This window comes from Ipomoea nil, unplaced genomic scaffold (genome assembly GCF_001879475.1).
Source record: "Ipomoea nil cultivar Tokyo-kokei standard unplaced genomic scaffold, Asagao_1.1 scaffold3069, whole genome shotgun sequence".
Lineage (NCBI taxonomy): Eukaryota > Viridiplantae > Streptophyta > Magnoliopsida > Solanales > Convolvulaceae > Ipomoea > Ipomoea nil.
Genome location: NW_017619497.1, coordinates 9,133,750 through 9,146,513, shown reverse-complemented (window position 1 = coordinate 9,146,513; position 12,764 = coordinate 9,133,750). Strand labels below are relative to the sequence as shown.

At 38.0% G+C, this 12,764-nt stretch overlaps 4 protein-coding genes and 2 long non-coding RNA genes across 10 annotated transcripts in view; 2 read left to right on the top strand and 4 right to left on the bottom strand.

Moving 5' to 3' along the window:
* The window catches only part of LOC109164895, a 20,918-nt gene extending 10,156 nt beyond the window's left edge, over nt 1–10,762 (top strand). The window contains exon 3 of the long non-coding RNA XR_002051441.1: nt 10,687–10,762. This is a non-coding gene — a long non-coding RNA (uncharacterized LOC109164895). The remainder of the gene's footprint in view (nt 1–10,686) is intronic.
* LOC109164882 (metacaspase-1) lies at nt 583–2,448 on the top strand. Of its 2 annotated transcripts, none has more exons than XM_019313433.1 (5): nt 583–1,213; nt 1,284–1,608; nt 1,706–1,817; nt 1,897–2,053; nt 2,178–2,448. In XM_019313433.1, exons 1-5 carry the CDS (start codon nt 808–810, stop codon nt 2,255–2,257), a joined length of 1,080 nt encoding a protein of 359 aa, XP_019168978.1. In that variant the 5' UTR covers nt 583–807; the 3' UTR covers nt 2,258–2,448. The 2 variants fall into 2 exon arrangements, with proteins under 2 accessions (XP_019168978.1, XP_019168977.1); XM_019313432.1 differs by having other exon boundaries at nt 590–1,213; nt 1,897–2,076; nt 2,201–2,447.
* LOC109164894 lies at nt 1,106–2,073 on the bottom strand. Its single transcript, XR_002051440.1, has 3 exons — nt 1,981–2,073; nt 1,746–1,876; nt 1,106–1,134 (listed from the first exon to the last, which is right to left on the bottom strand). It is a non-coding gene; the product is annotated as an uncharacterized LOC109164894 (long non-coding RNA).
* On the bottom strand, nt 2,457–4,191 carry LOC109164884 (monoacylglycerol lipase ABHD6). The gene is made up of 4 exons (XM_019313435.1): nt 3,122–4,191; nt 2,934–3,026; nt 2,763–2,830; nt 2,457–2,672 (listed from the first exon to the last, which is right to left on the bottom strand). The coding sequence occupies exons 1-4, from the start codon at nt 3,821–3,823 to the stop codon at nt 2,549–2,551; spliced, it is 987 nt and encodes a 328-aa protein (XP_019168980.1). The 5' UTR covers nt 3,824–4,191; the 3' UTR covers nt 2,457–2,548.
* Nucleotides 4,446–9,036, bottom strand: LOC109164877 (outer envelope protein 64, mitochondrial-like). 2 transcript variants are annotated; one of them, XM_019313425.1, is made up of 13 exons: nt 8,671–9,036; nt 8,418–8,570; nt 8,213–8,337; nt 7,784–7,909; nt 7,457–7,639; nt 7,144–7,288; nt 6,686–6,854; nt 6,216–6,350; nt 5,924–6,118; nt 5,536–5,663; nt 5,374–5,425; nt 5,015–5,084; nt 4,446–4,841 (listed from the first exon to the last, which is right to left on the bottom strand). In XM_019313425.1, exons 1-13 carry the CDS (start codon nt 8,901–8,903, stop codon nt 4,759–4,761), a joined length of 1,797 nt encoding a protein of 598 aa, XP_019168970.1. In that variant the 5' UTR covers nt 8,904–9,036; the 3' UTR covers nt 4,446–4,758. The 2 variants fall into 2 exon arrangements, with proteins under 2 accessions (XP_019168970.1, XP_019168971.1); XM_019313426.1 differs by lacking the exon at nt 7,457–7,639.
* Nucleotides 9,793–12,764, bottom strand: LOC109164886 (probable protein phosphatase 2C 10). 3 transcript variants are annotated; one of them, XM_019313437.1, is made up of 6 exons: nt 12,504–12,764; nt 12,237–12,345; nt 11,522–11,761; nt 10,792–11,068; nt 10,448–10,602; nt 9,793–10,361 (listed from the first exon to the last, which is right to left on the bottom strand). In XM_019313437.1, the coding sequence occupies exons 2-6, from the start codon at nt 12,261–12,263 to the stop codon at nt 10,221–10,223; spliced, it is 840 nt and encodes a 279-aa protein (XP_019168982.1). In that variant the 5' UTR covers nt 12,264–12,345; nt 12,504–12,764; the 3' UTR covers nt 9,793–10,220. The 3 variants fall into 3 exon arrangements, with proteins under 3 accessions (XP_019168982.1, XP_019168984.1, XP_019168983.1); XM_019313439.1 differs by having other exon boundaries at nt 11,522–11,754; XM_019313438.1 differs by lacking the exon at nt 12,504–12,764 and adding an exon at nt 12,410–12,497 and having other exon boundaries at nt 12,237–12,329.

Here is a 12,764-nt window from a genome sequence, read left to right as displayed (position 1 = left end):
ACTGAGGTTTCATGCATGAACGCACGCACGGAGTATGCACGTACGGCACCGCAGGTTTCACCGGAAAACTCCTATAAGTACCGGAAACGGCCACCTCCAATCCTCCAATCCGAATAAATGAACCTATTTTGGTTTGTGCATAACCCAAAGTTTCATTCTACATTGATTTGATGATCATCATCAATTTGTATGCATTTCGTTTGAATGTGCCATGCATCTCTCTATTTGTGTGTATTTAATTTCCATGAAAATATATTATCATTTTCATTCTATGTTTAGATTTATTCTTAAATTTATGATTAATATAAGTTGGTGTGATTTCTTACCAATTTCCAATATATATATATATATATATATATATATATATATATATATATATATATATATATATATATATATATATATATATTAAAGACGTATCAATATCATATTTAGATGTGTGGTCAGAATTAAGTGAGCATCTGGTTCCTTACACACACACATATTCTCACTTAACCATACATATGATAAAATGGGAATATTTCTAGCAGTAGCACACACAAAAGTATAATGTTCTACGGATCAAAAAACCTGGAATAACCTAAATTAGAAATAATATAAATAAACTTTTTCCTAGTGCTTGCGGAAAGTGCTTTAATTCCAACTCCACTTTAGCTTTATGACATGATCTTGATCAATAAACTAGGTTGAAGAATATTGTTTTTGTCCAAATCGTTAAGATTACACGAATGATCTTTTACGTGCATTAAAACTAATAAATGCAGTGTCTAACCAATCAAGATTAACGCGTTTAATTGAGAAAGAGTGATGTACAAGGCGATGGCAGCATGCAAGATCTGTGAGCAGGAAGTGGCAGTGTACAACCATGGTGGAGTTTACTGCAGAAATTGCCAGAATAAAGTGTCAGTTGGAGATGGGCAATGGGGAATCCAAGAACCAGGCAATACCAGTTATGGAAGAAGGAAGTTAGGGAATATTTTGAGGAAGAAGATTTCAGGGGGGCTTAAATCTCTCAGTCTGAGCATTATGCCAAGCCTATCGTCAATCAGTATCCGGGAGGAACTTCTAAGTGGGAAGCGGGCACTTCTCTGTGGAGTGACTTACAGGAAGGAGAAATTCAAGCTGAGAGGAACCCTGCAAGATGTGAAGAACATGAGGGATTTACTGGTTGAACATTTCAGCTTTCAGCCTGCTTCGATTCTGATTCTTGCAGGTAATGAAATTTCTGGAATCATAAATTTTCAGTGCAATCTGATATCAGAGAAGAAATATGTACCTTGCAGAGGAAGAGCCATACAGGGCCCCAACCAGGAAGAATATACTGGAGGGTTTCAAGTGGCTGATGAAGAACTTGCGGCCAGGGGACTCCCTGGTGTTTTACTTCTCGGGGCATGGATTGAGACAGCCTGAATTTGATGGAGACGAGATCGATGGATTCGATGAAACCATCTGTCCTCTTGACTTCAAGAGTGAAGGCATGATCCTAGACAATGCCATCAATGACATCATCGTTAGACCACTCAGACAAGGAATCAAACTCCATGCCATTGTTGATGCCTGCCACAGTGGAACTATTCTTGATTTACCACGTGTTTACAACCGCAAAGAGTACATATGAGCCTGTTTGTCATCCCTTTATTATCAACATGATCAAGATAGACATGATATATAACCCTAAATTCTGTTTTTCTTTTTTACTAAACAGGAAGAGGTGGGCAAATAATGAACCTCCAAGTCGAACTTACAAGGGTACACTTGGTGGAAAGGCAATCTGTTTTGGTGCTTGTGAAGATCATCAAATGGCTGCAGATACATCTGTAATATTTCATCTTCACTTCTTTACTTGCTCCTTTCTGAGCTCAGCAGCCTCTAACTTCTGTCAAAATTGATGCACAGGCGTTTTCCTCAGGAAAAGAAATGAATGGAGCAATGACATACACATTCATAAGAGCAATAAAGGAAAATCCAAATATAACATACAGTGGATTGCTGAATTATATGCACCAGTCAATTGAAGCTACCAATAGAGGAAGATGTCTGCCTTCTCTCAATCTCTTCAACCGCAAATTGGAACAGGTGAGTTACATCAAATTAGACAATAATAATGTCATTATAGAAAGATCACAGGGTATAAATCACAGTAAAAATTCCAAGGACTTTTTTATGTTTTACTCATTATAGTTTTCCTTTTAATGCACAGGACACTGTTTTATCGTCTTCCCAAGATTTTGACATCAACCAGAAGTTGAATCTGTAACTTCGACAGTGTGTGCAACTGAAAGATAAGTTTGGAGGATAATCATCCAGAGACACCCATTGATTCCTGGCCTCAACAACAAGAAATAAGAGATTATATATTCCCTGTATACTCCTATAATTCACATTTTTAGTTATCATGATTTTGTTAGCTTAAACACAACTACAAGTTGTTTCATAAAGTTTTCCAAAAAAGACTCAGATATATTTCTCATTATGATCATTAATCACACACAAACAATAAAATGTAATATTCCATACTATACAGAAGGTGATAGATGTTGGGTTTCATCTAATCAGACGAAGATTCGAAAAGGAATGCCTTCAAGTATTTGGCAAACTCATTGGTCTTCTCCAGGTTCACAGCATGCCCTGCATTCTTTATCACTACTAATTCAGCTTCTTCTCCAATGTGCCTATCATTATTTTCAGGACAAAAACTCTACACATCAATAAAATGATAATACATGTTTAATTCCTTATTGTTTCGTAATGAATTTTGTTACCTTTGAAGCCTGTACCCCAACTCCAGAGGGAAGATCTTATCCTGGTCTCCCCATATTATCAATGTCCTCTGAATAAATTTTGAAGAGTAGAGATGAAAATCTTAAAATGAAAATATTCCTAGGTTTTGTTTATGATCTATCTCAGGAAAATAGCAATATCATCAAGTTAACCTGTTTAATCTTTGGAAGATCGCAGAAGTGTCTGTCTTCAAGAATAGTATGGATGAGTTGTGTCTTCTCCATTATAAATTCAGAACACATCACCTGTCAACACAAGATAGGTAAACAAAATCAAATGATAGCAAATTTGCCTAGGATGACAGTAAGGATTCCAGAATAAAGAATAGAAGTAAACTTACATCGATAAAATCGGTGAGGAAGTATGAAGGGATGCCTTTGATAGGCCTAACAAACGAAAAGCGCATCAGTTCCCTGAGCTTATCGGGCGTTTGCGGCATCAGAATGCTGGCGGCCTCGTCCAAGTCCGCCACCTGAAACAACCCATCGTCCATATCCTTCTGCTCCACGCAAACCCCGGCGCAGCATAGCACCACCCTCTCGACCGCCTGGGGGAACTGCGCGGCCAGGCTGTAGCCGACAAACCCGCCGTAGCTTATCCCCACCAGGCTCATCTCCTCCACCCCATGTGCCTCCATCAATCTCTTGACGCACCTGGCCTGGAACTCCTCCGTCCTCTCCGGGAGCGTGGTGTAGGATCCCCCGAAGAAGAGGAGATCCGGCACGTAGACATTGAAGCGGGGGACGAAGTGGCGGAGGATATCGCCGTACTGCCACATCGCATTGGCTCCGAAGCCATGCAGGAGGAGGAGGTTCGGCTTGCCTGGCTTCTGAACCTTGGGCACCCAACAATGCATTTTGGTGCCGTCGTCGAAGTCGGTGGTCACGGAACGGAGGCCGGAAAACGCGAAGAAATAACGGTAATACCAATCTCGGGAAGCCGTGAAGCTAAGACATCTAGAAGCCTTAGAGCGATTAATGCTATCTTTCCTAGTCTCTCGTAAGCCTGTTTTTCTCATACTGCCCAGAAGCTTAAATCTCATGGCTTTTCCTTCAGATGTTCTGACTTCTGGGATCAAAATGCCAGAGATTTTCCTCTATTTTCAACCAGGGCAGTACTAACAGAGACGACAGACGCAACGCTTCAAAATATTTGTCTTTTTTTTTTTTTTAACTAATTCCCCCATTCATCGGAGTTTCACCACACCCAGACGCCCGGTCAGCCAGACATAAATTGCAACATTTTATCCACTTGTTTTCCATTTTTATACACTTCAAATATAAAAATTTACAAGCTAACTACCAATTAACGTAATATTTTTCTTATACTAAAAGAAACAAAAATTAAAAGATATCATCAAAAATATAATCCTTCATATACAAGATAACAATTTTACCCGTAACCTCAAGAATGAAAGATTACACCCAGACTGCAATGGATAACTCAATTGGTTCCTTTTCATATAATCAAATGCCCATTCACTCATAGTCCGTGTTACAACCAATCAACAGAGAAATTAACGTCTCAATAGATATGACTAATCTTAGTATCTTACAACTCCAATCCCTCTGAAATGGTAGAGATAATATGATTAACATAATATTTTTGTGCTTAGTAAGTAAGTCTTAATTGGTAAAGGGAATTTAACCACGGGAAACATCAGGTACTTAATGAAACTCAATTTAAGATGATTCACAAACAAAACAGATGGCCTTATTGGGCATGTGAACATGGCTTGTAGTATAGCACAAAAATTCTTTGTTTTTACCAGTCATCATCTAAAAGACCGATGTGAAATTCGAATAATTGTACAAAATTTTATGTACTAAGATTGCCTGGAATTCCAAGATCTGTCAACAAAACTGTCCTCCGAGACTGGTATGCTTTTGTCAGAAAAGTTCAAGAATAATTAAGGAATAGCTCACCAATGTTCAAAAGGTATTGATCATGTTTAACACTATTGTGATGCAGAAACCATTAACTAATCAGTTTTCTCAGTCTCTCTTCAGCTTGACTTGCTACCTTATTCTTTGGTTCCAGAATAAGTGCATGCCTAAAATCTGAAAATATTCAACAAAACAAGTCATAGATACAGAGTAAATGACAACTAATGATGAGAAGGATATTAAAAGTGACAATCAGCAGTTATTAGGAAAGAGAAGAAGCTACAAACTGTCAAAAGAAAAAGGAAACCGAAGCAACTAAGCAAAACATATTGACATATTGTACGAACCTTGAAGAGCGTCATTATAGAAGAGAAGTGACTCCCTAGCTGTCCCTCGTCTCAAATATGCCTTCACATTCTGCATCAGAAAATAAAAATGGCTGAAGCCATTAAGCAAATGTATTTCAGAAGAATAACCATACAGAAGTACCATTGGTGAAGTAATGAACTATGAGAAACTTTGATACCAAATAATGAACATAATGTTTTCACTCATAAAATTCTGGTAGATTTGCTTAAGATATTACCAAGTTCTGAGATTAGTACGACTCCTAATAGGATAAACACTGCACTAATTGTAATGGCCTGCCCTGGGAAGCAGAAAGCTCATTGCATGAGATAAGAAAGGAGTGAGTGTTTTCTTTTACCTTTTTATTGAGAGAGATTGCAACAGTGCAGTCCTTTATAGCTTGTTGAAAGCTGCAAAGAAAGAGGAAATGCTTGGCAAACCACCCTCCAAAAAATACAGGAAACAATTTATCAAGGAAATGAAAACAATCCATGCACAGAGAAGAAAGGGCACATCATACCATCCCAATTCCAAGTAAGCAGCTGCCCTATTGCTATAGAAAGTTGCATTCATCTCATTTAATTTTATTGCTTCTGTATAGTAGCTTATAGCCTTATCCCACTGCTTACCCTTGTATGCAGCATTTCCCTGCAACAATAATAACACAATCACACGTGAGAAAACGCCAAAGCAATTGCAGTCCACAATCCTCCAAGAGACAGAAGGAAAAGAAATGAAGACCAACATGGAAGCAAACTTCAAAAGGAAATACATCATAACCACTATGGCATTACATCAAGTTCAATCTTCTAAGGCAAGATATAGTCCACAAAGAAAATACTTCATAAACTTGGCTCAAAGTAATCCATCATGTCTCAAGTATCAAATAAAGGATTGGAGAACAGGACCTTTTCTTTCAACAGTTCAGAGTCATCCGCGCTATCATCAGGTAATGGTAAAGCTTTTGAAACCTTGCTCACTTCCTCTTGAAGACAGGAAAACATATCCAGGATAGTATCAAGCAAAAACTTATCACTTCTGTGTGATGCAAGAAATGACACAGAGACTGGATATTTTTCGTGTTCTCCGAATGGAATGGCTGCCTGATATTTAAAACAAATGATCCCCTTTTTACCATGCCATGCACACTTTTGGGAGAGAAACTAAAATATTAATCATTAAATTGCTACATAAAAGTACCTGACAACAGCCTGACACACTGGCAATGCTCAATAAAGTAAATGCTCTATCACAAACTTCAGTAGATAGACCTTTCTTTGAAAATAGTTTTGATGGTGGGTCTGCCACAGTGGGAATTACTAATATCCCATCGTCCTTTAAAATACAATGGAATGAAAAATCTCATCAGATACAAGGTATTAAACAATTCACAGACAAAGCACGGTCAGAAGAATCAACATAGAGACTTTGCTTTAATCATGTTGTCCCAATTAACTCCAAAATATACAGACTCTGAACTTGAGGTTTTCACTCCAAAATTAAATCTCACTCTGAACTCAAGGCTTTTATTTTACAGCCACAACTTTAGGAATTCACTCCAAAATAGATCTTGCCCTAGCCCAGAAGTAGCACAATAACTTTTTCATCCACTGCCCTTGTAAAAAAAAACTAAAAACAAAGAAAAATAGTAAAACTTTACACATGTGTACCTTCAAGAGACTGTCAAGAGCAGCTCGCAATTCAGTCCTGATCTTATAGAGAAGTTTAATGTTTTTAGGTATTGAGGTAATTGCAGCAGTAACACAATCAGCAACATCAGAAACAAACTTGGGTTTGACTTCATTTTTCCATCCTTCATAATTTGTTTTGAACTCGTAACTGAAAAGAAATCACATCATCCATCACCATTATCTTTCATATTAAATTAGTAGTGTGCTCAATATAAAAACTAATAAAGGTCAAGGCAACCAGTGGTTGAGAGTTGAGACTGCAGAGGTGTCTGTTTTAAGAAAAAGATATAAATTGGAAGTCGAAAAGAATCTACCAACAGAAACAGTTCAGCAATGATGGATGATTAATTAAATATTACAAACTGAAAAGAAAATATTTCACATCGTCTTTCAAGCTTCACTTGATCAGACAAACAACTAAAAACTTATAAATGTACCTCAACAGTTGACACATCACAGTAGCGATAGCTTGTAAAGTTGAAATTCCTTGTTGCTGACAAGTTGGTTCTTCAGAAAACCCTTTCAAGCTGGGAACATTTGTAGCGATGTACTTCCCAAGATTGATATGCAGTGGTGTCTGAACTGTACTACCAACACAAGTATGGAGTTTCACTTAATTTTCAGACATGCTTACGATCTATTAGTAGAACAACAGAGTGTGCTCAGAAGTTATAGCCCGCCATACAGCATATTCCAGTGAAAGAAATGAAGCTGATACCATGTGATCAAAACAAACGAACTGCAACTTACAGCCAGATAATTTCTCTGTTGATCTCCTGACAATATCGATTGTCTTCTGTGAGGGAACCTTAGACAGTTGAAAAAGATCATCAGCTATAAGAAAGCGTCCCATCCTCTTGGGTTCAGAGGGGGAAAGCTGAAGTAACACATGTCCAACTTTATGCAAAATGGAAGGATCATGAGATAACCAACCTGCATAAAAATATTTCCATTGTGTTAAACAATTGACACTGCAAGCACCAATGTCAAAAAGGGAAATCTGGCTAGAAAAATGCCAAGCAGCCCAAACAACAAAGCCAATAAACTTAAATTGTTTATTTTTAGAGTGAAACCTACCAATGGTGTCTAAACTTTGGGAGAGTGGCAGTACACCAATAGTTGACACAATCCCATGAGATGGTCTAAATCCAATAACACCACAAAATGATGCCGGCAATCTTATACACCCGGTGGTATCAGTACCTAAAATACAAAAACACATATCAGTATGCAATATTACCACCATATTGAAATGCACCTACCAAAAGCAAATGGCATAAACTCTACAACATACTCAATGCTCTGTAAGATACTTTCTCCATTTCACTAAAATTGGCCATGCTTGCCTTTTCTATTATTACTTTTTTCCAATAGAAACATAGAAATCCTATTTAGGTTCTTTGAAGATTAGCTTTAGATTGTGCATTATGAAGTAACTCATGATCTGATGGGAAGTAATTTTCCCAAAGATCTCAGTTCCTTGTGTTGAAGGGAATAAATCCATACCAAGAGCAAAATCAACAAGTTTGGATGCAACAGCAACAGCTGAACCACTGGATGCGCCACCGGGAATGTGAGATGGCAATTTTGGGTTAGTTGGAGTTCCATAGTGTGCATTCTTTCCGGTGAACCTGAGACCATGGTGCAAGAGTATTACTAAGTTAGAGTTACCTCCCTCGGCCTCAAAAAATATGAAATGAATACACCTTACCCCAAACCGAGCTCATCCATAACTGTCTTGCCAGTACAAGTAGCTCCGGCCTTCAGCAGAGCCGTCACAACCATCGCCGTTATTCCGGCCGCTTCATGCGTCCGCTTCCACTCCGGACTTCCAAACCCGGTCACGTACCCCTTCACATCAATACTACAAAACTACAAAAAGTTAGTTTAACAAAAACAAAAACTCAAAAAGAAAGACACCATACTTGAATATATTTTGTTATAGAAGGGCATCATAGACCGACTTGTCATTGATCGCAAATGTAAGGCCAGAGAGGGGAAGCCGAGCGGCCGGAGGAGGCGGTTGAGGGAAAGGAAGCAGCTCGAAGCGTTCGATGAAGGCTCCAAAGTCTTCCCTAGCTCTCAGCCGCCGCCGTCGGCGGTGAACCTCAGCAAGGATCAGAACACCAGCGACCCCAACGCCGATCGCCACCCATAGCTTGGGGTTGGAGACGTTGAGCTTCGATAGCCTCGGCATGGCCGCAGATTAATCGGCGAATTTAGGGGTTTTGAGAGGGGTTTAAGGGAGGTTTAGAAAAATCCCCTGGGTTTAGCGCCGTCTAGCGTGGAATAAACTGGAAATGAAAATGTACGTCCAACTTCTTTTCCAAGAGAAACCGCTAGTATGGAGGGAGCTGTTTTCATTAGCTTTTCAGCTTCTATATTCGAATTAAATAAAATTATATATTCCTTCTTTTTTTTTTTTTTTTTTCTATCCGACCACGTTTTTTCACTCATTATTTATCTTCACCACAAGTTAATAATTTTTAATATAAAATTATTTACATTTTTTCGTAACTATTAATTATGAGCTACTCCGTATTTATTAACCTTCTTAATAATTACAATTTTCTCGTAAATCAAAAAAATATTTTCTTCATCACATTTTATGTATCTAATTTGAATAACGAAATTTAATTGAAGTTATTTAATATTCTCGGGTCTCCATACCCATTATTCTAAAAAAAAAATACAAAAACACTAAAAAAATAAGTAAGGAATAAAAATTTAATTTAATCAATGAATAATAAATAGAACATGTAAAGTGATGTTTGTAAATAATTATTAACTGATTGGGTTAGTGAGTTTCATTAGTTTATAGCATTAGTTGATTGCAAAAAAAGTATTTAGTAAATTAGTGGTTAGTTGATTAAAACAAAATGACTTTCTCAAAAAGCTCTTTGAGCAGCTTTTAAAATTTTGACATTTATACCAAGTTAAACAATTAATAATAATCAAATAAGTCAAAATTGATTAATAGGGCTAACTATCTTACCAAATAGGACCAAAATGAAAAACAAAAACAAAGATATCAAGAGGCTACAAGCTTAACCATTCAAATTCTATCAGATGGAACATGACTAGACTGATCAAATAACTCTATTGAAAGAGGTTTCAAATAAATATTTCAATCATACAAAAGGAAAGCTGGTCCATTTCATCAAACATTACATGAAAACCAAAGTCTGTCAATACCTAAATCTCCAATGTCTGCATGCAAATTTTCGGAAAAAAAAAATAATGATAATAATAACAACTATCATATGAATCTACAGGCTGAAGAAACCAAACATCTAGCCACCACACATCCTGAGTAAAAAGAATCTAACATATTACAGAAGGGAAGGGGAGGGACACATATAATCACTTGAAGGATACACGGAATGGTTTATGCTGATACCGAAGAATTTTAGGGCCTGTTTTTTTTTCTGTAAATTCTGGTGTCGTCCTAACAGATGTCCCCTATATAAATAAATATATACTGCACACCGGGATCATCGCTTGTGTACGGGTTTTACCCTTTAAACCGGACAACGACGCAGGAGATATCGTCTTTACTTTCTCGTTCCAATGCTTCAGTGGCTAATTGCTTGGCTGCCTTCTGGGGGTCCTTAATCTTCTTTGCAATGTCAACTGCCTCTTGGTTGGTCATGACCTGCGTGGAGATTGACAGATGGTATCAAGAAAAGAAGAGATGGAAGGAAGTGTTAGTGGGAAGAGGGTAAGCCGGGGGGGTGGTACCTTCCACAGGCCATCACTAGCAAGGATGAGGAGCTCGATATCTGGATTGATATCAGCACTAGTAACGTCAGGGTCAGATCGCAAGTGCGTCTTCAAGTTCTTGTCTCCAAAAGCACGAGAAACAGCAAGTTGGCCATTTACTCTTGCAACATCTCCTGAGATAGGAATTCAAATAGGTTTTATGCCATTGTTATGTATAAGAAGAATGCATCGTGATTTTAAAGACACATCTCACTGAGTCAAAACTTCTATTGGGGGCATTCAAGAAAGTACAGACTTAGGTAGCATGAAATGTGACATATGTATATGAATTATGAAAAAGCACATCTTTATGTAACGGCAACCTGGCATGTTTGAAACAAAGCCACCTCTATCTTCTATGCTGCCTCGCTCAGTATTGGGCTCATGATCAATCGACAATTGTATAGCCTCCCCCCGTCTAGAAAGGACTGCTCGTGAATCCCCAACATTAGCTACCCACAATTTCTGGCCATTTATGAGAATTGCAGTGACTGCAGTGGACCCACCTCTCCCTAGATCGGGGCTGTGCGAGAGAATAGCCTGATCAGTTCTCTCGTATGCTTTAAAGATCGCTGTCTGTGGATCAGTCCAGAAGTCATCCTGCAATTGATAACAGTATATGAAAAGGGTCATTGCACAAGTTCGAAATCAGATATTGAATCCATCGTTAAATTAGGTGTCACAAACAACTAAAAAACAGGTATATTTCCAATCACGGCATCTCTACATGCACACAAACTTGAATACCAAGTTTTATTCACATAACAGCATTAAGTCATTAACACTTCCCAGACAAAGAAAAAATGCAACCATGTTAAAGAACATCTAACTTGTCAAGACAAGAAAAGCCCCCGTTTCTAAAAATATGTGCATAAAATGTAAGTACACCAATCTCTTGACACTGTCTATATCATAAATATTGCCAGATAATTATCCATGTAAGAAAGAAAGAGTGAAATGCACAAAAACAGAACAAGCACTACTTATTCTGTATAAACCAGGAAATCCAGAAATATACTTCTAACACTTGCTTTGACATAAAACGTAGCTAACCTCCTTCAAGATATTGGAAAACAAATGCTTTTGCAAATATGCAGGTACACTGTCTCCCAAATGCCCGTCATAAATAGCAAACAGCCCTAGCTCACGTCCGTGCATCTGAACAAACTTCGCAACATGGAAATCCTCCATGGGATGGCTTGCTTTCCCTTTAACAAGGTTGAAACCAAACTTGGCAGGCCCGTGGTGGCTTCTTCCCTTGCCAGAGCCACATGACGACCGTCCTCCTGCAAGCTAAAGTGGCAGTATAACATCAGTTTTGAAACCAGTGCACCCAAACCCACACTTATTTTGCAGAATAACAAACCAAATGCGGGAAATCACGAAGTTAAATTCTTATGATCCCATACTCAAGAGTCATCATCATTCAAATAAGGGAACACAATCCAGCAATAGATGTAAGGAGCAAACAGCCCCTTTCATCCAAAACTTCCTATCTCCAATAAAATCCAAACATGTACATCCTTCAATTTTTTCACATAATTCAGCTGAAACCCTAGCAGTATTTCCACTGATAAAAGGCACAAATTGAAAGCATACAGCCACATAAGGGAATCAAAACTTTAAACCCAAACAACTAATGGATCATTGCCATTGTTATAGTCCATTCAGATTTAAGAGACACACCAAACAGATAAAAATTAAAATAATAAGCAGCAGGATGATAAGAATTGAATAAATCCCAAAATAGCAACTACCAAGACCTCACCGAATCGAAACAGCATAGACAATCCATATAATTCAGCTCAAACTCAGCTTCTTTCTCCACCAATCAACATCTACTCTTAAAAACTTCAAAGCCCTGAAATTCAAAACCTCTGAAAAACAAAACAAGACCATGATCATCAAAAAAAAGCATCAAATAAACAGAAAAATAGAAACCTCAGACGCAGAGCAAACATCAATTTTTCGTCAACAAGTTCTCTAAAAGTTCACTGGAAATCACGAAAAGGGCATATAAACAACTCCCACTCACCGATCCAAAGGGTATCGATACTTTTTGAAGAAACGACAAGCGAAAAAATTGGTACACCTACTGGATTTTGACTCAGCCGCTGACCCAGATTTTTATACGCGCTGCAGCTATATATGTAACTCGAGATATAAAAGCAGATAGAGAAAGAAAATTCAAGATTTTTTGCCGTGGAGTTTGTTGAAAGGTTCTCTCCGATTTTGGTATTTTGGATTCTGTGCAGGCAAGAATGGGGTTATGGCCTCCCCTTATTGACTTTGTCTT

Excerpts from the sequence above, each read along its gene's own strand:
- LOC109164882 (XM_019313433.1), top strand. The coding sequence starts at position 808 with ATGTACAAGGCGATGGCAGCATGCAAGATCTGTGAGCAGGAAGTGGCA. Across the intron at positions 1,214-1,283 it reads TTCGATTCTGATTCTTGCAG|AGGAAGAGCCATACAGGGCC; the intron begins GTAATGAAATTT and ends TGTACCTTGCAG. Across the intron at positions 2,054-2,177 it reads ATGTCTGCCTTCTCTCAATC|ATAGTTTTCCTTTTAATGCA; the intron begins TCTTCAACCGCA and ends GTTTTACTCATT.
- LOC109164884 (XM_019313435.1), bottom strand. The coding sequence starts at position 3,823 with ATGAGATTTAAGCTTCTGGGCAGTATGAGAAAAACAGGCTTACGAGAG. Across the intron at positions 3,027-3,121 it reads TCCTCACCGATTTTATCGAT|GTGATGTGTTCTGAATTTAT; the intron begins GTAAGTTTACTT and ends TTGTGTTGACAG. Across the intron at positions 2,831-2,933 it reads ATCTTCCAAAGATTAAACAG|AGGACATTGATAATATGGGG; the intron begins GTTAACTTGATG and ends AAATTTATTCAG.
- LOC109164877 (XM_019313425.1), bottom strand. The coding sequence starts at position 8,903 with ATGCCGAGGCTATCGAAGCTCAACGTCTCCAACCCCAAGCTATGGGTG. Across the intron at positions 8,571-8,670 it reads ACATTTGCGATCAATGACAA|TATTGATGTGAAGGGGTACG; the intron begins GTCGGTCTATGA and ends GTAGTTTTGTAG. Across the intron at positions 4,842-5,014 it reads CTATAATGACGCTCTTCAAG|ATTTTAGGCATGCACTTATT; the intron begins GTTCGTACAATA and ends GAATATTTTCAG.
- LOC109164886 (XM_019313437.1), bottom strand. The coding sequence starts at position 12,263 with ATGGATTGTCTATGCTGTTTCGATTCG. Across the intron at positions 11,762-12,236 it reads GTCTATGCTGTTTCGATTCG|CTTGCAGGAGGACGGTCGTC; the intron begins GTGAGGTCTTGG and ends CTGCCACTTTAG. Across the intron at positions 10,362-10,447 it reads CTAGTGATGGCCTGTGGAAG|GTCATGACCAACCAAGAGGC; the intron begins GTACCACCCCCC and ends ATCTCCACGCAG.